The sequence below is a fragment of the Ochotona curzoniae genome, unplaced genomic scaffold (genome assembly GCF_017591425.1).
Source record: "Ochotona curzoniae isolate NIBS_2020 unplaced genomic scaffold, NIBS_Ocur_1.0 contig_517, whole genome shotgun sequence".
Lineage (NCBI taxonomy): Eukaryota > Metazoa > Chordata > Mammalia > Lagomorpha > Ochotonidae > Ochotona > Ochotona curzoniae.
The window spans coordinates 6521038-6546559 of record NW_024466454.1 but is presented as its reverse complement, the minus strand read 5'-3'; the positions used below and the strand labels follow the sequence as shown (position 1 = coordinate 6546559).

The 25522-nt window shown below is 40.2% G+C and overlaps 1 protein-coding gene across 3 annotated transcripts in view; it reads right to left on the bottom strand.

Annotated features, from left to right (window-relative positions):
- The window catches only part of SBF2 (SET binding factor 2), a 382316-nt gene that overhangs the window by 52724 nt on the left and 304070 nt on the right, over nt 1-25522 (bottom strand). For all 3 annotated transcript variants that reach the window (XM_040989139.1, XM_040989140.1, XM_040989142.1), the window contains 6 exons: nt 22647-22842; nt 17654-17781; nt 15662-15837; nt 10348-10493; nt 8294-8492; nt 193-389 (listed from right to left, as the gene is read on the bottom strand). In XM_040989139.1, coding sequence (XP_040845073.1) covers nt 193-389; nt 8294-8492; nt 10348-10493; nt 15662-15837; nt 17654-17781; nt 22647-22842 — 1042 coding nt within the window. The remainder of the gene's footprint in view (nt 1-192; nt 390-8293; nt 8493-10347; nt 10494-15661; nt 15838-17653; nt 17782-22646; nt 22843-25522) is intronic.

Sequence of the window (25522 nt, the reverse complement as noted above, 5' to 3'; positions counted from 1 at the left end):
TATTTTTTATTAAAATCCAAATGTAAATTGAACTTTAAATAAGATGTCAAATTCAAAGTGGAGCTCCACACTGCCACATAGAGTTCTTGTGTAAGTTGTATTTGTTGGTGAAGAGCACAACTAGTGTTCCCAGATTTTACTTATTTTAGGAAAACTCATAAGTGAAAGCACCATCATTTTAGAGATGCTTACCAGCCTGAGGGGAGTTCTGGGATTTGAAAAGACCAACAACTCCCTTTCCATGGAATCCTCCAGCTCGGAGGAGCAGAGTACCACTTCTTGAGTTCTTCCAGCATACAACAGGCAGGCGATTGTGTCGATAGCAGCGGGCTACTCTTGGTAAACTGCTGTCCTGTACAGCTTGAGGTACAACTAGAAGGCCAGGATAGCTTTGGAGATAAGGATATGAGAGAGGAACAGGGTTGGGGAAAGAATATAAAAATATGAATATCACAGAATTAGTAATTTTCTGACTTGTATTGGTTGAAGGGTAAGACATATGACCATATTTCAAACACAGGATTTCTTTTCAACACTTCAGTTCTTCAGGGGTTGAGAACAAAAGGCCTAGATGGCAAAGTTAGTGTAGTTATCCATGGACCCACAGCTATTTTGAAATGACTCCTTTTCAGTAACTATGCAGATTTCTGCTAAATAGCCTAAGTGTAGAAACTGTGCATATTATGTAAAAGATTGCCAAGATGAGTATTTTCCTTGCATTACATACATTTTTCTAACCTAAAATAAGACCAGTGAATTAATGTAAACTTTATAAGAATGACAAGTTAACTTGTGAACAACTCAGATTACTGAAGTTACACCAACATCAGACCATCAGAGACAGCCAAAAGATTAAAAGTGAAACCCAAAGGATGCATGGGATAAGGAAATGCACACATGCCAAAATCAACTTAAATATTTTAACACTACATGTTTATTTGAAAAATTAGTTAAGAAAGTTATGGGATACGACACTGGCAAAAATAAAAACCAAGAATACCTTAGCTTAAATATTTTACTAGCACTATTTGATTAAAAAAAAGATTAACTAAAAAGTGTAGGATATGATGCTGGCATAAATAAAAACCAAGAACACTTTCTTTCATAGATTAATAAGTAGAAGCACATAGATAGTTCCCAGGGTCACATCTTAAGTTTTCAATATTATGATTAGGGGCCAGTGCTGTGGTGCAGCCGGTTAAGCTGCCCACCTGCAGTGTGTGCATCACATATGGGCACCAACTGGAGTTCCTGTTGTGTTACCTTCAATCCACTTCCCTGCTTATGTGTCTGGGAAGTCAGTTGAAGATGGACCAAATGCTTGTGTCCCTACATCCATGTGATAACTTGGAAGAAACTCCTGTCTCCTGGCTTTGGCTTGGCCAAGTCCCAGCTGTTTGGGACATCTGGAGAGTGAACCGATCAATGGGAAGCTTTTCTCTGTTACTCTTTCAAATAAATAAAATAAATTGAAAAAAAGAGAAATATAATACTGAAGAGATTTTATATTTTTAAGCCCCAATAACTAATCTCAGCTTTTTTCTTTGGTGATTAAAAAGCTGTGGTAAAATATACTCAATATAACATTTATCAGGTTATCTTTTTTAAGTATACAAGTCAGTGGCATCACATACATTCACTAAGTAGTACAACTATCACCATCACCCACTTCCAGTCCCTTATCTCCATGTAACTTAGTGCTAAGAGGAAGGAGAGGAATCCAATTTAAAGTCAAGCAAATCATAATCTTCAACTACTTTGGTTAATGCCAAATTAACATTCTGCATTTACTCAATGGTACTTTGGAAGCATTTGTAAAAGCCTAGAGTACTGGTGCTCTAGGAAGTTGTAGCGTGTGTTTTTCTCATAGCATGAATTTATCAAATGACCATGCTGTTGACACATCTCTGATAAAGATTGGAAAAATAGTCTCATTATCAAGACTTTTGATTTTCAATTCCACTTTAGTATCTGTTTTCTTCTATTCCTAGATACAATGACAGTGTGTATTAACATGGAGTAATATCTCCTGGCTACAGCAGCCGCTTCATGAACTAGGAAAGAACCAACCTACTTCTTCACTTCCGCCCCCAGTAGCAGGCTGTGACCTTAGTACACAGACACAGGATCTGAGGCTCTGCTGCTCCCAGGCCCAGGCTTCAAGGACAGTGGGATGGTCCTGTGCTGGGGCAGGAAGTGCTGGGCCTGCAGAGCCAGGCATAGTTAATAATGGAAAGCACCCAGGGAAGCCTCATGAGGTAGTGTGTTTCAGAAGCTGCTGTGCAAACTCTCTAGTCAAGAATAATTCCCATGTAAAGGCTCAAAACATAAACTAACACAAAATGAACTCCATGTCACCACTAACAATATGAAGAGACAAACCCTCAGCAGCGGCCAAGACTCCATGTCTTCTCCCAGCACTATGAACAAGTCCTCTACAGATTAGCACCAATGTGACTGCATCAGGAGTTTTACCCATTTAAAAATTCTAGATAAAAGAAGTTAGTAGAATTTATTATTTTTGGGCGGTGGGTTGGAAACTGGGTGGGGCTTCTCCCTCAATATCCCCCTTTACCTCAGATACATGAAGGAAACAATATGTAAATAATAGTCTTACCCACTTTCCTATAGCCCTTGAACCTTTTTACCCTAATATTGTCAAAAATATAATAAAAAATGAAAAAAAGAATGTATTATTTTTTGCTTGGTTTCTTTTGCTCAACATTATGTCTGCGAGTTTCACCAATGTGATCATGTTTAGATTGCTAGCTTTTAGTGTAGTATTCCACTATGTGGTCTACCAGCACTTCCTTTTCTTCTGTTGTTGACTTTAGGCAGTTTCTAACATTTTACTTAAGGACAATGTTGTCAGGACAGGCATTTGGCATAGTGGTTAAGGGGTGGGATTCCCATATCTCATACTGCAGTGCCCAGGTTTGAGTTCTGGCCATGCTCCAGATTCCAGCTTCTCACTGCCAGGTACCGTAAGAGGCAACAGGTGACAGCTCACATACTTATGTCCCTGCCACACACATGGGAGACAAATTGAGTTCCTGGATCCTGATTTTGGCCTGGCCCAGCACTAGCTCTGACATCTGGAGAGTGAACCAGCAAGTGAGTAACTTTTTCAAATAAAGCAAAAATAGAAATCATAAACTATATTTTATATTATATGAAAGGTTTTTCTGTAGATAATGACTTTATTACACTTAAAATTATTTTAATGCGGTAGGTAAATTATGAATTTTTTAAAAACATTTATTTCTTTTTATTGGAAAGGCAGATATACAGAGAGGAGGAGAGACAGAGGAAGATCCTCCATCTGATGATTCATTCCCCAAGCAGCTGCAACGGCTGGAGCTCAGCCAATCCAAAGCCAGGAGCCAGGAGCTCTTCCAGGTCTCCCATGTGGGTGCAGGGTCGCAAGGCTTTTAGACGTGCTTGACTGCTTTCTAGATCACAAGCAGGGAACTGGATGGGAACCAGCACCGATATGGGATCCCAGTGCATGCAAGGCAAGGACTTTAACCACTAGGCTATTGTGCTGGGCCCAAATTATGATTATCAATTTTCAAATGAGAAGTGTTCTGTATTTCCTATAATAAAGTTTACTGGATCCTATTGAATGAATTTCTGGCATCCTTCTTTGTCACTAGTAAAAAAATTTTTTTTGGTCTGGACTTAATCATGATACTCCGTTTCTTTTTTATATAAAAAAATTATTTTATGATACAGTTCAAAAAGCTCTGGGATTTTTCCCTCTCTCCCTCCCTAGATCCCTTCCCCCAGCTGATATCCTGCATTTTAGTATAATAGCACAGTCCTTCATATGCAATCATATGTCTATCATCATGTTACTGAAGTGTATCTTGATATTGTAGGTATGGAGAATCTTTGTATACTACATAATTAATAGGGGACCAATATCCAGGATTTATAAAGAGCTTCAGAAACTCAATGACAGCAAAACAAACAACCCTATAAAGAAATGGGTGAAGTAAATGAACATTTTTCAAAAGAACAAATTTAAATGGCTAATGGACATGAAAAAATGTTCAGGCCCCGTATCTATCAGGGAAATACAAATGAAAATGTCATTGAGGTTGTACCTAACTCCAGTGAGACTGGTGTATATTCACAACTTTACTAACAACACCTGCTGGTATAGATGTGGAAAGATATTTTCCATCCTTCACTGCTGGTGGGAGTGAAGGCTAGTACAACCACTATGGAAGTCAGTACAGAGAGTGTTAAGACAACTGAAAATTGACCTGCTGTATGACCCAGGTATCTCACTTCTGGGAATATATGCAAAGGAAATGAAATCTACATATTAGAAAATGATCTGTAATCCTATATTTATAGCAGCAACATCTACAATAGCAAAGGCATGTAAACAACCCAGGTGTCTATCAAAAGAGGAGTAGATAAGGAAAGTGTGATATATCTACTCTATGGAATACTACTTAGTCATGAAAAAGAGTGAAATTCTAGCATCTGCAACAAAACAGTCCCAACTAGAGACCATTGTGCTCAGTGAAACAAGTCAATCCCCAAAGGCATTAATATTGTATGCTTTCTCTGATATAAAGCAACCTTCATGCAGAGTACAAGATCAGGAGATACACAGGTAAAAAAGCATGTACATACAATCACCTAAAGGAACTGTATAATAGAAACTATCACATTGAGATGTGAAGATATAATGTAGTATGCATCTCTACTTCCAAATCAAAGATGGACTCCCAATGAAACTGTTAAATATATCTTGTCACCGGTAATTTTTTTTTTAAAAGTATTTATTTGAAAGGACAGAATGAAGGAAGAGACAGAAACAGAGCTCTTTCATATACTGATTCACTCCTCAGATGGCTTCAACAGCGAGGGCTGGGAAAGGTTCAAGTCAGGAGCCAGGAATCTCATCTTGGTCGTCCACATGGGTGGAGGGGCCAGAAGTACCTGGGCCGCTCATCCCACCTGTCACAAGCAGTGGCTTAAAGTGCTTTGCTATAACATCTGCCCCACTATTAATGCTTTTAAGGTCTACTTTGATATTTGCATAGTGACAACAGAAGTTTTGAAGTAGTCTTGAATGGTGTTTTTCCATCATTTTACTTTCTGCTTTATAACAAATTCTTATATGTCAGAATGCATACAAGAAAAGCAGCAGAAAGCTTAAAAAGACAGCATTGGTTCAATCAGAGAATTGAATTAATTTCAATGAACATAATTATTAACATATTTGGACTTAAGTTTTCATTCTTACTACATGCATTTTATTGTCCCATCTGCTCCATATTTCCTTTGGTAACCTTTTTTGCCTTGTTTTGGATTATATTTATTATTCCATTTCTTCCTTCCAACAGTTTTACAGATGTATATTAGTTCATACCACCATAAACACTTTATAAAAAATGTGTTCTAACAAATAACTTATTACAACTTTTTTTGGGGTGGGGGGAAGGCATTATGGTATAATAGATACAAGTCACTCTGCTGTTTGTCCTGGTTGCTGCACTTCCAATGCAGCTCCATACTAATGGCCTGTGAAAAGCAATGGAGGATACAGCAAGTGCTTGGACCCCTGCTGGCCATGTGGGAGAGCAGAAACAAGCTCTTGGCTTCACCGTGGCCCAGTCCTGGCTGCTGTGGCCATCTGGAGAGTGAACCAGTTTAAGGAAAATCTCTCCTTTCTCTGTCTCTCCCTTTCTCTCTGTAACCGACTTTTAAATACATTTATTTTGTTTCTGTAAGACTGAAGTGATAATTGACGTTTTGTTTTTTTCTCAATGTTTGGCATACTTTCGACAGTTTTCCTAATAGCACGATAATCATACCCCAACAACAGTGCTTACATTTATCTAAAAATTAACTAGCTCGTAACTGCATATTCAGAGACTCAATTTTTTAGTACTTTGTGCAAAATGCTTGTTTGGCCACAGTCTTAAACCATATTTTCCTCCAGTTTAACACTGAAATTTGTACACATAAATTATCATTTAAAAGATTTATAGTTCTTAAAGAACAGGGCTGAAACTAACCAGAACATTAAGACAACCTTTTTTTCTTTTCAAAGATTTATGCACTTATTTGAAAGTTGGATTTACAGAGATAGAGAAGGTGGGAGGGAAGGACAGACAGATGGAGAGGGAGAGAGAGATCTTCCATTAGCTGGTTCACTCCCTGGACAGTTGCAATGACTAGTTGAGTTGGGCCAGGCTAAAGCTCAGGAGCTTCTTTTGGGTTTTCCCAATGGGCACTGAAGACCAAGCACTTGGACCATCTTCTGTTGCTTTTCCCAAGCCTAGTAGGAGCTTGAGTGGAGGCGGAGACTTTAGGACTCACATTGGCATTTGTAAGGGATCCACACTACAGGTGGCAGCTTTACCTGCTATGTCACAATGCTGACCCAGGACAATTTGCATTTTTTGTTTTTAAAGAGTTATTTACTTATCTGAAAGGCAGAATTACACACAAAGAGAATGGAAAGACTGGAGAGCCCAGAGAGAACAGAGAAAGAGAGGGAGATAATCTTCATCTACTGCCTCATCCCACCCCCTCAGACACAATTGCTGTAGCTGGGCCAGCCCCAAGCCAGGAGCCAGGAGCTTCCTCTGGGTCTTCCATGTAGATGTAGGGACCCAAGAACTTGGGTCATCCTCTGATGCTTTCCCAGGCACATAAGCAGGGAGCTGGATCAGAAATGGAACAGCCAGGAGTCAAACTGGCACCCACAAAGGATGCTGGTGTAGCAGGTAGCAGCTTTACTCATATACAAAAGTGCCAATCTCAGACAAGTTTCTAAAGTATATGTAAGGCCTAAAATTTACAATCTGGTATCTAATGAAAGCTGAATTTATAAATGCAAAGGCAGCAATTTAGCTGGAGATCAAAGTGACTAAACTTGTAGTGGTAGCAATTCAGTTCCAGAAAATATATATAATAAGGCATGATATAGGGCTTAACCTTTTAAAGGCACTAAGAATGACAACAGAAAAAAGCAAAATGTGTTCTTGGAGTTTCTTCAAGCAATATTCATTAGAAAATACACTAATCAGGGCCCAGTGTGGTAACCTAGCGGCTAAATCCTTGCCTTGCATGTGCCGGGATTCCATATGGGCGCCGGTTCCATTCCTAGCTGCTCCACTTCCCATCCAGCTCCCTGCTTGTGGGCAGGAAAAGCAGTCAAGCACATCCCAAAGCCTTGGGACCCAGCACCCGTGTGGGAGACCTGGAGGAAGCTCCTGGTTACCAGGCTTGGATCAGTTCAGCTCTATCTATTGCTACTTGGGGAGTGAATCATTGGATGGAAGATCTTCCTCTCTGTCTCTCCTCTCTGTAAATCTGACTTTCCAAAAAAAAAAAAAAAGAAAGAAAGAAAATATTCTAATTAGACAGTGAAAGCAAGCCTTGAGTGTCCCTGGTCCTGCAAATTACAGCTATGGGCTCCAACTGGCCACACCTATTCATTGCCTTACTGTCTATACTCTTTTGGAAATGAGTTAAATAGATACAAGACCTATGACTCATTAGCTGAAAATATATTCTACTTGATCTTTTACAGAAAGTTGGTGGATCCTGCACCTCTAAGTAGGCCCACTGGCCTGGACAAAAACTGTTCGTACTGCAAGTTCCCTTTAGGCCTACTAGAAAAGGGACAAATTGAGAAGAAGAAGGCAACAAAGTGAAATTCATAAAAGGGACAAGAGCTTAACTTCTTATCTTTTCACCCATTAGGAACACTTTGCAGTGATGCAATTATTCTGAGACTGCTGATGAGATGTTTGTCCATGCTGTAGGCAAAGATCTTAATATACATATTCCTGGAAACATCTCCCTGATTTTCTGGCATTTTTATTTATTTCTGGTTACAATTTAAATAACTCAAGGCTCCAACGGGGTGAGGCTGGTGCTGGTGTTTTGGGATGGTGAATAAAGCCTCCACTTTGTGGTGTTAGCACACCCCACATTGGCCTGTTCTACTTCTGATCCAGCTCCCTGCTAATGTGCCTGGTCAAACAGTGGAAGATGGTCCAAATGTCTGGGTCCCTGTACCCACATGGGTGACCAGGAAGAAGTTCCAAGCTCCTGGCTTTGCTATGTCCAGATCCTGCTGCTGCAGCCATTTAGGGAGTGAACCAGCAGAAATCTGTCCCTCCCTATCTGACTCTGTTACTCTGCTTTTTGAGTAAATCTCTTCCTACCTCCCCTCCTCTCTCTCTCTCTCTCTCTCTCTCTCTCTCTCTCTCTCTCAGACTCAACAGGGAAGAAAGTGGCCCCCAAACAGACTTACCTTCGGCACAGTGAATACATCCTGTTGGAGGCAGTGATTCGAAAATACTCTGGTTTAGATCGAGAAGAGCTGCCACTTATGGTTCCCAATCCTAAGCGCTGATAGTCTCTAAAACAAGCTTTTTCTACTAACTGTTCCATTGTAGACTTCTCTGAGGCCTTCAAGGTGGTGCTTGTGGGAAGTTCACTCTCATCTGAAACTGTGAGGACAGGAACAGGTTGAAGAAGTGCCAAGATAAAGGGTTTCAAACTTTTTGAAAAGGCTCCTTAAACCAAGAGAAATTTATGTTAGGGATTATGGCTTTTACACATATTATAAAACAAATTATTCAACATCAATGAGGAATCATTCAAATAAAACAGTTTATAGGAAATGAGTATCAGTAACTCAAATAAAATGGTCATTTAAATAGTTTCTAAAATGTATATATTTTAAATGAATCATCCATATTTTGTTTCAGTCAAGTTTGCTAAATAATGACAGATGACAGTGATTTCTATTGAGGACTTAAAAAAAAAAACCCAGATTTTGTTAGAGCTAACCTATTGGTAAAATTTATCTTTAACAGGATCACTATAAAAATGAATCACTCAGGTCTCAGTTTATTCTTCAAAACATAAACTTTTATTACAAATTTCTACATCAATCAGAAGTTACCAGAAGGAAAAAGATTTTTTCTGTTCTTAGAGCAGTTGTTTTTTTTATGGAAATATTTTAGTTGGAGGAAATGGTTATGCATGGGAAACTCACAGTTTTGCAATCACAAGTTGCAGACTGGTTGAAGATTATAGATGTGGAAGAACCTACTCAATAATAAAGTATTTCAGGGAGAATTTTTTAAAAAAAACCAGCATTCTTAATTGATACTGTGTTTTCTGATTTTTAAAAATCCATACTGGAAAATATCCTAATTTACTTTCCTATTTATTTTCAAAGTGACAGAAGTCAAATCATTAATGTGCAAGGGAAAGTTACAGCTGTTTTCCACTGAAATTTTTTAAAAAGCTAAAACTTATCCCTACAAATATCAGATTGAGTTTTAACTTGTGAATGCCATAATATAATCAAATACCAGTCAATCTTTTATTTTCACAGCAGAGAACATTACACAATTTGACCTCTTGGTGAAACAATTACCACAGAACATTAGTTTTTGCTTCATAAAATCATCAAAACTTTGGAGCGTCAACAGTATTCCTTCGGTTTTACACAGGACTGGGAGTCAGGATTCCAATAAAAGGCCACTTGAACACCTAATGGTGGATCTTTTCAGGGCCCTTAAAGGCAGGCTTAGATGGACACATTCTCACACAGGGCATGCCTACCTACACTCAAAGTCACATAGATTCCTACCCTAGAAAACTGAAATGGAAACTTTTTAGCCAGTCTTTTCTTTAAGATGAAGTTTCTTTTTTCCTAAGTGGTAGTAGTTGCTGCATCTAGCATACCAATGGCTGTCTGCGTCTCTAGTGTTGTTTCTACAGTGTACTGGAAGGTGGAAATAGGTAACTAACTTTTAATAAGACATTTTGCTACTGGTTTTCTAAATCTATCTTCCCAACATATTGCCATCTTAATTGCCCAAATTTGGCCCCTTTAAAGAGCAGGCAGTTTTCCTCTTATGACCTGAATTCCTATATGTTAGGTCTCCATTTTGATCAAGAATATTCACCAAAATCCAAATTACGAAAACCTAAATATTCAAGTATTCAATGTACTTGTTCTCCTTGTGTAAGAATAAGATACAGCACACTATCTTACACCTGTTTATATTCACTAAAAATTTCCTACACAGTCCCTATTTCTTTCTTGATTTTGTGAAACACACACAAAGTGGACAACATATGGATTTAACAAAAGAGAAGCTAATTTAACAAAGTCTTATTTGAACAATGGAATACTGGGGAAAATATTTATTCCAGTTCTAAAAAAACTGATAAGTGCTTTCAAGCTTCTCACAAGTTCTCGAGGTTTAAGGCAACTATGTCCTAGTTTCTTATTCATACAAGAAAGAGTAAAATTGAACCAAGAAGGAAAAGTGAATTCTCACATACCAGAAATGTCATCATCTTCGTTCCATCCAGGACGATTGACTCTTTCTTCCACAATTGTCCCTGTCCTCTTTTTCAATAAATACTGTCGCCCAATTGTCATTTTTCCTGCCCTTTTGGCACCTTTTACTATTGTTTTTGAGAAAGTGCTATAAGTAACAAAAAAGAATATCAATTTAATATGAAGGTACCAATTACACTTTTGACATCCACAAAGCTTTATTCTTCATTAAACCTCTCCTTTGGATTTTTTTTTTTTCTGTGGGGGGAGAGCATATGACAGTGTACTAATTTCCTGTTAAAGACCTTTGTCTGTCATCAAGAACGTGTTTTAGGCAGAAAATACTTGAACCTGAAGGGAACACAAACTAGTCCTTACACTGAAGTTAAACCTTCGGCTTTTTGTCTAGCATGCCTGAAGCCATTCTGCTAATCATAAGCATTGTCTCGACCAGCTCCCTTAATCACATTTCAGATGGACTCATACAGAAAGTCAGCCTCCCTATCTCCACTGAGTCAAGTTCTTTCTGCTAACTCACAGAGCCCTCCTTTGAGGTCATAACCGACAAAACCTTCATTTCTTAACTGGCTTACGTGCGTATGGGTGGTATCCTGCCTCTAAATAGCTGCAAGCTTTCTGATGCAGAGAAAAAGAATAAGCTGGTGGTATGAGCAGTTGGTTAAGTTCTCTCTTGCAACACTGGATCCCAGGTCCTGCTAATGCACCTGATAATGTAGCAAAGATAACCCAAGTATTTGGGTCCCTGACCCACTATGGGAGTTCTGGATGTAATTTTTGGCTAGCTGAGCAATGATTGTCCTGATGCTGGGAAAGTGAACCAGTACAAGATCTCCGTGAAACACGCCCCCCTCCTTTTTTTAAAGAGTTATTTGTTTTTATTGGAAAGGCAGATATTCAGAGAAGAGAGACAGAGAGGAAGATCTTCAAGTGGCCACAATGACTGGAGCTGAGCCAATCCGGAGCCAGGAGCTTCTTCCGGGTCTCCCACGCAGGTGCAGGGTCTCAAAGCTTTGGGCCATCCTTGACTGCTTTTCCTGGCCATAAGCAGGGAGCTGGATGGAGAGTGGGGCCACCGGGATTAGAACCGGTGCCCACATGGGATCCTGGCATGTTCAAGGCAAGGACTTAAACCACTATGCTATCGTGCCGGGCCCTGTGAACCCTTTTATCTTTGTTTCCGTCACCGTCTTTTGAATACATAAAACAAATCCTAAAAATATGATTTCCTGTGCCTGTCACTATGGGTCAGTGCCTAAATCCTCCTCCCATAAGAGCACTGGTTTCTGTCCTGGGTGCTCCACTTTCCATCCCGCTCGCTGGGAGGGCAGTAGAGAATGGCCCAAAGCCTTGGGACCCTGCACCTCTCCACCCTCCATGGAAGACCTGGAGGAAGCTCCTGGCTTCAGATTGGCTCAGTTCCGGCCATTGCAGCCACTTGGGGAGTGAACCAGTGGACAGAAGATCTTCCTCTGTGTCTCTTTCTCTCTGTAAATGTGTCTTTCCAATAAAAAAGCAAATCTTTTTTTTCAAAGTTTCCTTTTGAGAAAAGGAGAAAAAAAAGAAATGAGAAATTTGAGAATCTTTTAGAGGGAAATTAGGATATAAATCACTTGGACCTAAAAAAAAGCGGCATATAGTAATTATATAACTCAAAGAATTAAACACAGATCCTGTTTTCTGGCTTGTTAGACGGTGGTGAAGATTTTGATAATATTTTTTCTATTTCCTTAAACATTTATTTTTTATTTGAAAGGCAGAGTTACAGAGAATCTTCCATCTGCTGGTGCACTCCCCAAATGGCCACAACAGCCATAGCTGGGCTGGTTTGAAGTCAGGAGCCAGGAGTTTTCTCGGGTCTTCCACATGGGTTAAGGGGCCTAGGATTTGGGTCCCTCTCTGCTGCCTTTCCAGGCCATTAGCAGAGAGCTGGATGGGCAATGGAGTTGCTGCGACTCAAAGTGGCACTCACACAGGGTGCTGGCACCACAGGTAGAAGATTACTCTGCTATACCACAGTACCAGCTCACTAAAATTGTTTTCAATCGTGTTTTTTTCCTTCATGACAATCAAAACTTTTTTTGTCATTTGTTTAAAAGGTAAAAATGTTCTTTTACTGTCAAACAATTTTATCAGATCTTATATTTGGTCACCTGCATGGCAAATCTGAAAGTTACAAATACATTTTACAGATTTAGTTATTTAGTTATTTGAAAGGGTGAGAGGGAGAGAAGGAGAGAGGAAAAGAGAAAGAGAGATCTGAAAGATAGAGGAAGGAGCATGGAGAGAGAGATTTTGTGTTTGTGTGTGACAAAGGGTGGGGGGGGAGAGAGAGAGAGAGAGAGAGAGAGAGAGAGAGAGAATGAATCAATTTGCTGTCCTGGGATTGATTCCCAGCTACCCTCACAGATGCACTTTGAAGCAGGAACCTGAACCCCATCTGGGTCTCCAACGCATCATGTTGCCTCCCAAGCACATCAGCAGGAAGCTGGATTGGTAGTGGATGGTGTGGGACTTCAATATAGGGTGTGGGATCCCAGGCAGTAAGCACTCAGTCTACTGCTGCAAGGTGGGCCCCTTAACATGTTTTAAATTCTGGGAATCATCAAATGAACTCAATGGGATATTCTGAAAAAATTTCCCATAGCTATAGCTTGAGGCAATTGTTAAAACTGTAAGCCTTTCTTTAACTTTTATTTTCTTGAGAGGAAGAGATAAGGATATATGTGATGGGGGAAGGGTGAGAGAGACAGACAGACAAATAGTGAGCACTTCCATCTAACAGTTAGCTCCGCAAATGTTTCCAACAGGCAGGGCTGAGACTGACAGCAAGGAGACATCATGTTGACTCGTGGGATCTGCATTAGCAGGAAGATGGAGCCATGACGTGAAGCCATGTATTGCATCCAGACACTCTGATATAGGATGTGGGCACTTGAACCACTAGGCCAAATGTCTACTCCCTAATTCTTTTTAAAAACATTTATTTATATTTATTGAAAAGGCAGAATTACAGAGAGAAGGAGAGACAGAGAGGAAGATCTTTCGTCCCAGGTTCACTCCCTAAGTGGCTGCAATGGCCAGAGCTGTTCTTAAGCCAGGGACCAGGAGCTCTTCTGGGTCTCCCACGCAGGTGCAGGGTCCCAAGGCTTTGGGCCATTCTCGACTGCTTTCCCAGGCCACAAGCAGGCAGCTAGATGGGAAGTGGATGAGTTAGGACACAAACCACCACCCATATGAGATCCGGGCATTTGCAAGGTGAGAATTTAGACACTAGGCTATCGCATACGGCCCTTCCCTAATTGTTAAAATTGCTTTATCTCTGTTGTAGTTTATACAACACACCTGATACTGATATCTACCTACCTACCCACCAAGATGTCATCCAAGACTGAAACATTAGAGAAAGTTGTCGATGTCATTGAAAGTAGAGCCTCATCACCTCCTCTGTGTCTCTATGGCGCTAAGACACCAGCCTTGGCTCACCAGTGCAAATCTTTAGAAAGCTATCATGTGCCAGGATGTCGCATGTGGGAATTCAAGAGCTTATTGGCTTCCCATGTAGTGTATCAGTTTAGTCATGTATCCAATAGACAACATACAATATGGGACCTCAAATCTTTCAAAATTCTAAACCTATTCTACACATAGGCAAATGGAGATGTTTTTACCCAAAATCTGCAAAGCTGTAATATATAGTTTACATTATAGATGTTCAAATTGAAGACAATAATGTTAGAGTTGAAATTCTATCCACTACATTTTATTACTAATAGAATTGTAAAACGATTGTTATTTTGTAATAACAAATTCAAAAGTTTCAACATAAAATTTTAAACCTTTTTTCATCAGAAAGTAAGAGTTTATACTATAGAACTATGACAACTAAACTCACTGCCCTAACCCTGCTTTGGGTCCTGGATGAGAAAAAAAGTAGTTGTAAATGATACTTAGAAAAATTTTATTATGGCCTCTGGGTTAGCTAAGGATTTTGTATCAATTAAATTTCCCATTTTTGACTTTTGCACCGTGGTTATAGAAAATGGTATTTTTTTCCTTAGAGAACACATACTGACGTATTCACTTCAATTCAAATGACTCAGGGGAAAAAACAGGTGTATTATCTTTTTTAAAAACTATGTATATATTCATTATTAGAGAGGGAGAAAAGTGAAATAGAGAATTCCTATCCATTGGTACATTCCTTAGTTGTTGGCAGTGGCAAGACGGAGACAGGGCTGACGCTGGGAGTGGTCAGGCCTGTCCTCCCATGGAGGTGGCCTGTCCTCCCATGTAGGTGGCATGAGCCATCCATGCCACTCAGGCTCTGCCTGGGCAGGGAACTGGAGCTGCACGGCAGCTGGAAGCCAGGTATTCTGATTTGAGATGCAGGTATCCCAACCAGCAACCTAAAAGTGAGGCCACACCTGCCCTTGTATTACCTTTTAGATCCACTTTCCATGAATGTTTTGAAGTTCATGTTGTAGATTTATTTTTTTATTCTCATATTGTTTATATGAGAATAATAAATCAAGTGAACCAAAATAAAAAACTTCTGGTTAATTTGAATATTAACACATACACACAGAATTCTTGGTAGTATTGTGAATTTTCTGTAAGTTTTGAAATTATTCAAAATTATAAGTTATACAAAATAAAGTTTTCTCTCTAGATCAAAGCAAAACTTTTAAGCAAGAATATTGGTAAAAATTTGAAGAGAATATTACTCAAAAATTTATCAATATGGAGAAAAGGAAAATAAAATTTTGTGTTGTCAAAATGCATTGTGAGGGACCAGCACTGTAGCTGATGTCTGTGAAACTGGCATCCTATATGGGCACTGGTTTGTATCTTGGCTGCTCCTCATCCAATTCAACTCCCTGCTAATGGATTTACTACAATCCTGGGAAAAACAGCATAAGATGGCCTAAATATTTGGGAGCACCTAACCCAGCCCTGGACACTGTGGCCATCTGGGAAGTGAACCAGTGGATGGAAGATCTGTTGCTGTCTCTCCAAATTTGACTTTCAAAGAATAAATAAATCTGAAAAAAATAATAAATGGATTGTGAGAAATATATATATGTACATATGACAGTCAAAGCCTCTTACAGCCCTTACATTTTGAAATCTGCTACAAAGCTGCTAGTCCATAGCATTCTAAGCTTGGCCTAATGGGCTCGACAGATTAGCCAACAAAAGGAGCAATCATTTATACCTTGACACAAAAGATGTATTACTTCCAGGGATAAGCAATTATGAGAAGATTAAAATTAATAGATCTTTCATTTATCTTACCGAAAGGAAGTAGTCTTTTCCTTCTGTTTGGGTAAAATTATTTGTGGGGTTGTTTGTCCAGTAGCAAAGGCAAAGGTACTGAAAATGGACTGAGGGTAACGGAACTTCATCAACTGCTTCTTAAAGATTTCAACCACTTCTGGACTGACTTCTTCATCAAATGCTACTTTAATCAACTGGAAACAAAAGAGATTAAACGCATCAGAAGCATTGATGACTTTTAGACAATTTCCCCCAAGTTACTGAAATAACAGAAAACAATGGCACTACATGGCAATAACATGAGGTATTTTAAATGTTTGACAATCTCATTTTAAAAGCTGTTATTTTTAATTTGAAAGGTAGAGTGGCAGAGAGAGGGAGGAACAGAGAAATCTTCCCTCCACTGCTTTCTCCTCCAAATGCCCGAAGCCATGAGTTGGGCACTCCGTATGGCTCTCCCGAGTGGATGGCAGGAAGCCAATATGTGGGCTATCCTCTGCTGTCTCCTGGGGATAGTGGCAGGAATTTGATCAAAAGTAGAGGCAGGAATTGATCCCAAATATCCCAGGATGGGATGTGGGCAACCCTAGGTGCTATACAACCTACTGTGCCCCAACACCCACCTCAAATTTTTAAATTTTAAAAGTAAAAATGTTAGGGCCAGTATTACAGTGCCGCAGTATGTTGTGACAAAATCATTCCTTCCTAGGGTATCAGTTTGAGTCCTGGCTTCTCCATTGGTAAACCAGCCTTCTGCTAATGTATGCGGGGAGGCAGTGGAAGACAGCTCACGGACTTGGGTCCCTGTCATCCATGTGGAGACAAGGACAGAACTTTTGGCTCCTGGCTCTGGACTAGCCAAGCTCTAGCTACTGCAGTCATCTTGGAAAGTACGTCAGTGGATGAAGATCTTTATCCATCTGTTCCTCTTCTACTCTCTTCAAGTAAAAATCTTTAAAAAATTAAAAAGTGAGGTTCAGAAGTGTTTGCTTTCCATAGATGGACAGCTGACAAGGAAAATCACATATCTTGAAGTGGGCTTTAAGACTTTCTATCATAAAATGCAATGGAAATTAGCTTGTTGTGGCTGAAGTAGCAAACATTCTTTTCTTATTTCTTAACTGTTGGCTCTTGAAAGGGAAATCTGCCTAGTGAGGCTCCTTTATTATCTGGGTTATAATAAATCTAGGTAGATAAAAAAATCAAATTTACTACAATCTTAAAAGCACAGTCAGGCAATGTTGGTATACAAAGTACTGGCAGCTGAAATAGTGAGAAATTCAAACAAACAAACAAAAACCAACTATGGCTCCGAGCAGTTAACACTCTCAGGAGATGGGAGAAAGTCTGGAGCCTTCAGGTCCACACAGCAACTCCAGTGCAAGGAATGGGCAAGAATTGGAAACCGTGTCATCTTGAAAGTCAAAGCCAATACATGAAGAACGGGAAAAATGACATAACATGAGAAAGAAAAACTATGAGAAGGTTCCTTCTTCCAGAGTCTGGTTTGCATTAGTAATTTCTTAAGTTTTGATATTTACAGTCCCGTACAAAAACCCTTGTCTTATCAGGGGTCATTCATTGATACCAATGATACTTTAGTTTTGGTTGTGTTTCTTATAGTTTGCCTTCTGCCACCGATGAGCCAGAGGGTATTTCCTTCTGAAACAGATGTCAGAAGAATTGCTTTTTATATGAAAGTTTTATCAAATAAGAATTGGGGTAGAATTTTATAGAGAACAAGAGCCAACTGAAAGCTTACCAGTTTCTAAGATCTCTAGATAATGACAGACAACCTGCTTGTATGCTTGAGTTGGCCAAGCGGCCCATGACATGAAGCATTAAAGCCAAGACTACAGTATTTGTAAGTCTACTCTGCTGAAGATTAATGTCTTGGCTCCCTTGTCCTTCTCGTCCTCTAACTTCTGACCATGACTATACAGAATGGCTGTAAAAGCAGCAGACGGGTGAAAACGTTTACTTGGGAAGAACAGTTTTCTTTCTTCATACCTGAAAAGATGCTGATGTGATCTGCAGTCCTTCCTGCATGTTTTGCTGCAGCTGGTTCTGCATTGTGATTTTCTTTTCCTTGGTGATGGAAGCAATGGGAAAGCTGCGCACGACTGTCTGCTCACCAACTGTGGGAAGACAGGACAGACTCAGTAAGACAGTGGTACTGCTCCTGTCTGTCGTCTCCATCACTCGCTGCAACAGCCTGTGCTGGGGAATGTGTCTAAACAGGACAACAACTAGGAATGCAGTGAGGCTCATTCGTTAATTTTTACTAGATGGCAATTTATCCCTAAGACATGGAGAGAAGGAACTGTCATAGCCTACCTTAATTTTGTTCTATGTCTTGACTTACTGTGTGTAACTTAGAATTGCCTGGTTTAAGGCAATCTTATAGGAAACAGATTCTTTCTCTTCAAGTAGGGAAAAAACATTCAAGACAGTTAATGAAAGGAGAGGACAAAGGAGAGCAAGTTTTTGAAGTTTGCTTGCATATATAGTAAAAAGTGTCGCATAAACACAATTATATATGCCCTGGGGAGACAGGAATGGCCTTAAGCCCAAGAATTTTTAAGAGTTTAACTATAAAATAATAGGGAAATATAAGTATTATTTGCCCACACTAAGGCATTGGCAATAAAAGTCTAGAAAAGAAGCACCACACACAAAGGATCCCAGGATAATTTCCAGCTCCTCATAAGAGGAGACGCACATGCAGAATATTCCTAGAAAAAAAAATCAATATTTTAAAATGTCTCCACCAGGACCAGACCCATGATATATCAGTAGGCTAAATTTCTGCGTGTGGTACTGGTAACCCATACGTGTGGCTGGTTCTAGTCCAAGCTGCTCCATTTCTGACCCAGCTCTTTGCTTATGGCCTGGGAAAGCAGCAGATGATGGCACATGTCCTTGTGTCCCCACACCCATGTGGGAGACCTGGAAGAAATTCTGCTCCTGGCTTTGGATCAGCTCAATTTCAGCTACTGCAGCCATTTGGGGAGTAAACCAGTGGGTGGAACAACCTTTCTCTTTCCCCCTTCTTTCTTTGTCTCTCCATCTTTTCGTAACTCTTTCAAATAAAAAAAAATAAATCTTAAAAATGTGTATACCAACTAAATCAACTCACAAATACAATGTAATCCCTATTCAAAAAACCAAACCAAACCAATGACATGTTTCACAGCACTAGAAAAAAAAAAACAATTCTAAAACTTGCATAGAATCATAGAAGACCTGAAATAGCTGAAACAACCTTAGCAAAAAGAACAAAGCAAAAGGCATTTACACTCCTGATTTTAAAATATATTACAGATATAGTAATTAAAACCATATGTTTGGCAGCACATTTTGTGCTGTAGCAGAAAGAGGAGAACAGAACTAACTGGCTAACTATCCCAAACAAACTACGACAGCAAAAATATCTTGGTGAATGGAGTCAATGGACATTGGGAGGGTGACATCACCCTTGGATTGGTGAAAACAGCAGCATTTCAGAACTATCCAAACTACCTGGACAGAACCCTCAGAGTATGTACACACCGAGACTCTGGGTTGATATCAGGTGGCGGTTCCTCCTTCTTGGGTACTGGGACGTGTGGAAAGTCGTGAGTGTTTTCCCCCTTTCCCCAGGAACAATAAGAATAGCAAATTTGGAAGCAATGAATTCACCCAATTTTCCCTAAAGCTTTACCCTTCCTACCCTGATCACCATGCAATCACAATTAAAAAAATAAAAAACAACCATATGTTGTCAACATAAATACAGACCCACAGACCAATGGAAGGTAATAGATACTCTAGAAACAGACTCACACATCCGAAGCCAGCTAATCTCTGACAAATAAGAACATCCATTAGAATAAGGGCAGTCTGCAATAAATGGTGCTGGAAAAAGGAACCGGACCCTTGTCTCACATGTACAAAAACCAAATCAGAATGGATTAAATACCTAAATTTAAGACCTGAAACGTTGAGATTACTAGAAGAAAACGCAGCAGGAAGTGCATCAGAACATTGGAATGGACAAGCATTTTCTGAATAAGACCCTAAAAGCATAGGAAACAGCTGCAAAAATAGACAAATGGGATCTCATCAAGCCACAAAACTTGCACAACAAAGAAAATATGGCTGAGGAAACAATCTACAGAATAGGGGAAGATACTTGCAAGTTACACACCTGACAATAACCAGAGTATAAAAGAAAAACACTTCAATAGTAAAACTCCAAGTTCAACTAAAAAAGAGGCCACAGATATAAACAGTTTTCAAAGGAAGACATATGAATGGCAACACACACATGAAAAAATGCTCAACACCACTAATCTTAAGAGAAATGCAAATGTAAACCACAATGAGATATCTCCCTCAAGTCACAATGACTGTTATTAAAAAGACACAATGGGCCCAGCGCAGTAGTGTAGTGGTTAAGGTCCTCGCCTTGCATGCACCAGGATCCTATCTGGGTACTGCTTTATGTCCCACTTGCCATCCAGCTCTCTGCTTGTGGCCTGGGAAAGCAGCTGAGGATGAACCAAAGCCTTGGGACCCTGCACCTGCATGGGAGACTGGAAGGAGCTTCTGGTTCCTGGCTTTGGATCAGCTTAGCTCTGGCTGTTGTGGCTACTTGGGGGCTGAATCAGCAGACGGAAAATCTTTCTATCTCTCTTCACTTGGTAAAATCCAATTTTTCCAATAAAAAGTAAAAAGAAAAAACACCCAACCAAACAACAAAACAAAGAACCCCACAACTAGTTCTGGTGAGGACTGGTTCTGGAGAAAGGGGAAGCTGTAGCGATTTCAAACAGGAGAGCCACGTGGAAGAAAACTGGCAGTTCTTCAAAAAAAAAAAAATTAAAAGTAGTACTGCTACATGGTCCAGTGGGCCTGCATTGGGTATCCACCTGAGGGAAACAACCAAGTGTTCACCCACTGATGAATGTATAAAAAATGCATTACATATTATTAGTCAGCAATAAAAGAACAAAATTTTGTGATTTTCAACAAGATGGCTAGAAGTGAGGCTGTGATGTTAACTGAAACGAGCCAGAGACAAGTATCACAAATCACTCACATGTGAAGTCTGAGAAAGTTGAATTTGGGTTGGTGTTCTGGTATAGCATGTTAAGCTGCCTTTCATAATATTGGCATCTAATACCTGAGTGCTGTTTCAAGTACTGGTTGTTCCATTTCCAACCAAGCTCCCTGCTAATGTGTCTGCGAGAGCAGGAGAAGTTTCTGGTTCCCTGATACCCAAGGGGCACTCCTGATGGAGTTCTTGGATCCTGGCTTTGGTCTGGCTGAGCCCTGGCTCTTGTGGGAAGCTGGCACCAGAGTGGAAGATTAGCCTGCCATCCCACTATGAGGACCCCAATATAATTTTCCCATTTAGGTGGCAGGGAACTATCTTGACTGCCTTTCCAGGCATATTAGCAGGAAGGTGGACACAGTGGCCAGGGCTTGAACCAGGACTCTGATTTTGGGTGTAGTTTTCCCTAGGAGCACCATGCTAGTCCCACTTTATTGAAGCCTTTTTTTTTTTTCTATATTATATAGTAAGCAATCAGGCAGATTTGCAGAGAGAAGAAGAGACAGAGAGGAAGATCTTCTATCTACTGATTTACTCTCCAAGTGGCTACAATGGCTGGAGCTGAGCCAGGAACCAGGAGCCTCCTCCGGGTTCCCCACGCGGGTGCAGGGTCCCAAGGCTTTGGGCCATCCTCCACTGCTTTCCTTTGACTGCCACAAACAGGAAACAGGAAGGGAAGTGGAACAGTAAGGGCACAAACTGGCACCCAGATAGGATTCCAGCAGTTGCAAGGTGAGGATTTAGCCACTAGGCTATCACACTGGGCACAGGAAGCAATCTTTATGACCAGTATCTTAAACCATCTTGAGTCTATCAAACCTAGAATAATTCAACTAGATTTTAAGTATAAAATTTTTATATAATTCAAGATTTTAAAGATAATATATCTGAATTTCATTATTCAACAAAATGGATTGCACACAGACTAACTCATCAAATGCTATCAAATGCCATCACAGGAAGAAGAGCCATGTAGCCCAGTGGTTCACAGTTCTCAGCATCTGTAGGGCATGAAAAGTATACAGATTCCCACATCTCCCCATTCTTAGAGCTTCAGACTCCGGTTCAGCTGTTTGAGGTATGGGTCAAAATTGATACATGTATTTCAAGCCCTCCAGATAACACACGTAATCAGCTCAATGTGAAAACTACAGAATTATCACCAATGAAAGCCCAATCTTCTCATTTTAATAAGAGGAAAATGAAGGCCAAAGGAGTTAAGTGACTTGCTGCAGCTATCAAGACTGATGAGCAGCAATTCAAATTTGAATTTTTTGACTTGCAGTCCAACAGCTTCACCCCAAACCTTATTCGCTTTTACCATCAATAATAATATTACTATAGAGACTACAGTAATTTTAATAAGAATGCGGAGTATTTCTGGCGAGGATATGTTATTCCTCTCTAATACAGAAGGTTTGATAGAGCCATAGGGAAAGGAAATACAAGTTATAGAAGCTTATGAGAGGAAAAAAAGCCCAATGAGAGGGAAGCAGAGCTGATTACTGTCGTCCAAGCCTGTGGTGCTTAGTGTATTCTTCCAATAAAAGAGGCTCATGTGTCAGGACTTTAGCCTTACATTTAACTGTAGGAAACACAAAGTTGGGGCAAGTCTGCTGGGGAATATGTATAAGTCAAACATGGCCTTTCCTAGGTAACAATACTCTTTTCCTCAAGAAACTATTTCAGCATAGGAACCTTTGCTTTATTTACAAGACATCCTTTGTTCTTCAAGTAAAAATATATGACCTAAATTATAATTATCTTCAACAGGCAAAGCTGCATGGCAAAAAAGCTTAGTTTGGACTTGAAACAATTTACAAGTCACTGTGCACAGACTGAATCAGCAGCTCCAGCTCCACACAGATTCTGAAGTTCTGATGGCGGACGAGGAATCACACACACCTAGCTGATCATGGGGAGTCCCTCTGAAGAGAATTCTGTAGGTGGTCAGGAACAGGGCTCCTTCGGCGGGCAGCAGCTGAGGGCCCCCAAGAAGACCTCCGGCGGCTTCTTCTCTTCCATCGGGGTCCAGCAGAACCCGGAGACCTTCACATACGATTTCTTCTCCTGGCAGCAGTGCGGGTCTAAGAATCTTGGGCTAACAACGCAGAAAGTATTTTAATCACAACTCTGTGAGATTTCCAACACTTAGGCTATGGTGGGGGATTGTCTGGCCTGTTGGCTGTACAAAACCTGCAAAATCATTAGGTTTGGTCCTCCCAAGGCAGCTACAGGTGAGACTTAATTCAGTATAGCCCACAAGTGTTTTTTAATAAATATTCAAATAGCTCTTGGCAAAAAACTTCTCCACACTTAGTTATGGATCTAAAGTATCTGAGCCAGACTTCCTAGGTAACCAAAGGAGGAAACGGATTTGAGAAGAGGCAGAAATGAAGTTTTCTGCACAAGTGTGGAAAGATTCTTGGTAGCATGGCTTGTTAACCGTGGAGTCATTGGAATAATATCTAATTTCTTCAAATATTCATTCATAGTAAGATATTTGGTAACCCCTTAAAAAGAGACATTGATCTATATGTGTCAATATAAAAAGATAACCAGAATATGATTAAGTAAAAACACCAAGTTGCAAATCTGTACATTATACATATATACACAGGATACATAAATCATGTTTTTTGGATAAAGCAGCGTAAGCATATGAATCCTGCGTCCACATCATGGCATAGCACACTAAGTCTCTATCTGCAGTGCCAGCATCCCATTCAATGCCAGCTTTGCTTCTGATCTAGCTCCTGACTAATGGCCAGGGAAGGCAGAGGGGAGCCCAAGGTCTTAGAGCAGTGCACCCACATAGCTCCTAGATTCAGAATGGACAAGCTCTAGCAGTTGTGGCCATTTGGGAAGTGAACCAAAAAATAGAAAATCTCTCTTTTTCTCTCTCTCTTTCTCTTTCTGTAATTCTGCCTTTCAAAATGTTCCAGCTCCCTAGCAATAAGGGAAATCCAAATTAAAACATCGATGAGGTACCACCTAACACCAGTAAGATTGGCCCACATAAACAAGAACACCAACGACGCTTGCTGGCGAGGATGCGGGGAAAAGGGAACCCTACTCCACTGCTGGTGGAGCTGCAAATTGGTACAGCCTTTATGGAAATCAGTCTGGAGAACACTCAAACAACTCAAAATCTGCATACCATATGACCCAGCAATAGCACTCCTAGGAATATATCCAAAACACCTGTTTTACGACAAACCAACATGCATCCCTATGTTCATTGCAGCACAATCAGTAATTGCGAAAACATGGAAGCAACCGAAATGCCCATCAGCAGAAGATTGGATAAGAAAGCTTTGGTTCATCTACTCCATGGAATACTACTCAGCTATTAAAAAAAACAAAATGCAGTTCTTTGTGGCTAAATGGGCACAACTGGAAACTATAATGCTAAGGGAAATGAGCGAATCCCAAAAGATTAGATACCACATGTTTGCCTTGATTTAACCTGTAATTTTTTGTTTGGTTGTTTGTTATTTTTTGAACCTGTCATTGATACTGTCTCAACCCAGATGTTTCGAAGAATGGAACTTGCATTATTTTTAACATATTGTTTACCCAATACTATGTCAATTAATTCCATAATGTTGTATAATGATACTGAGGCCTTGTTGGGGCTTTTAACTGACTGGATCTTTACTCTGTTAGACCTATCTTCAGACCATAGAAGGTCTCCCCAAGAGGCCACTGAACTTATCTGGACAATAAGACGCTGAACTTTATGCTAGGCATGTGTTTGCAAGGAATGAATCTCAACTGAACTTGAACTATGGTTATGCAACAAGGTGGAGGAATCCACCATGGGGGGAGGGGTATGGGAGGGGTGGGGGGGATCCCCAGCGCCTATAAAACTGTACTACATAATATAATGTAAGCAACAATAAAAAAAAAATTCTGCCTTTCAAATAAAAATGAGTAAGTCTTAAAAAAAAGAATATGACCACAACTGTTAAAAACGTTGGCATCAGAGTTAAAAGTGGAGGTGGCCATTTGGAGAGTGAATCAGTGGATGGAAAATCTTTCTCTGTCTCTCCTTCTCTCTGTAAATCTGCCTTTCAAATAAAAATAAATCTTAAAAAAAAGTGGAGGTGGATATGGGTTAGACTTTCATTTTGCACTATTTTTTTCATGCTTGAATTTTAAAGAGTAGGGCCTGGCGGCGTGGCCTAGTGGCTAAAGTCCTCGCCTTGAATGCGCCCAGGATCCAATATGGGCGCCGGTTCTAATCCCAGCAGCTCCACTTCCCATCTAGCTCCCTGCTTGTGGCCTGGGAAAGCAGTGGAGGACGGCCCAAAGCTTTGGGAACCTGCACCCGCGTGGGAGACCTGGAGGAAGTTCCTGGATCCTGGCTTCGGATTGGCAGCGCATCGGCTGTTGTGCTCACTTGGGGAGTGAACCATTGGACAGTTGGAACCATATCTGACTTTCCAATAAATAAATAAATCTTACCAAAAAAGTAGTATTACATTTGCACGTTGAAAGCACAAATATGTAGAGAAGATCAAATGTAGTACCTCTCAGGGTTTCAACAGACTGGTTTTCTTATTGCTCTGGTGTCTAATGTCATCCTTCAGTTTATTATTATCTTTTTTATTGGAAAAGCAGGTTTACAGAGAGAAGGAGAGACAGACAAGAAGATCTCTGTCTGCTGGTTCACTCCTTATGTGGCCACAACGGCCAGAGCTGAGCTGATTTGAAGCCAGGAGCCAGGGTTCTCCTCTAGGTCTCCCATTTGGGTGTAGGGTCCCAAGGCTTTGAGC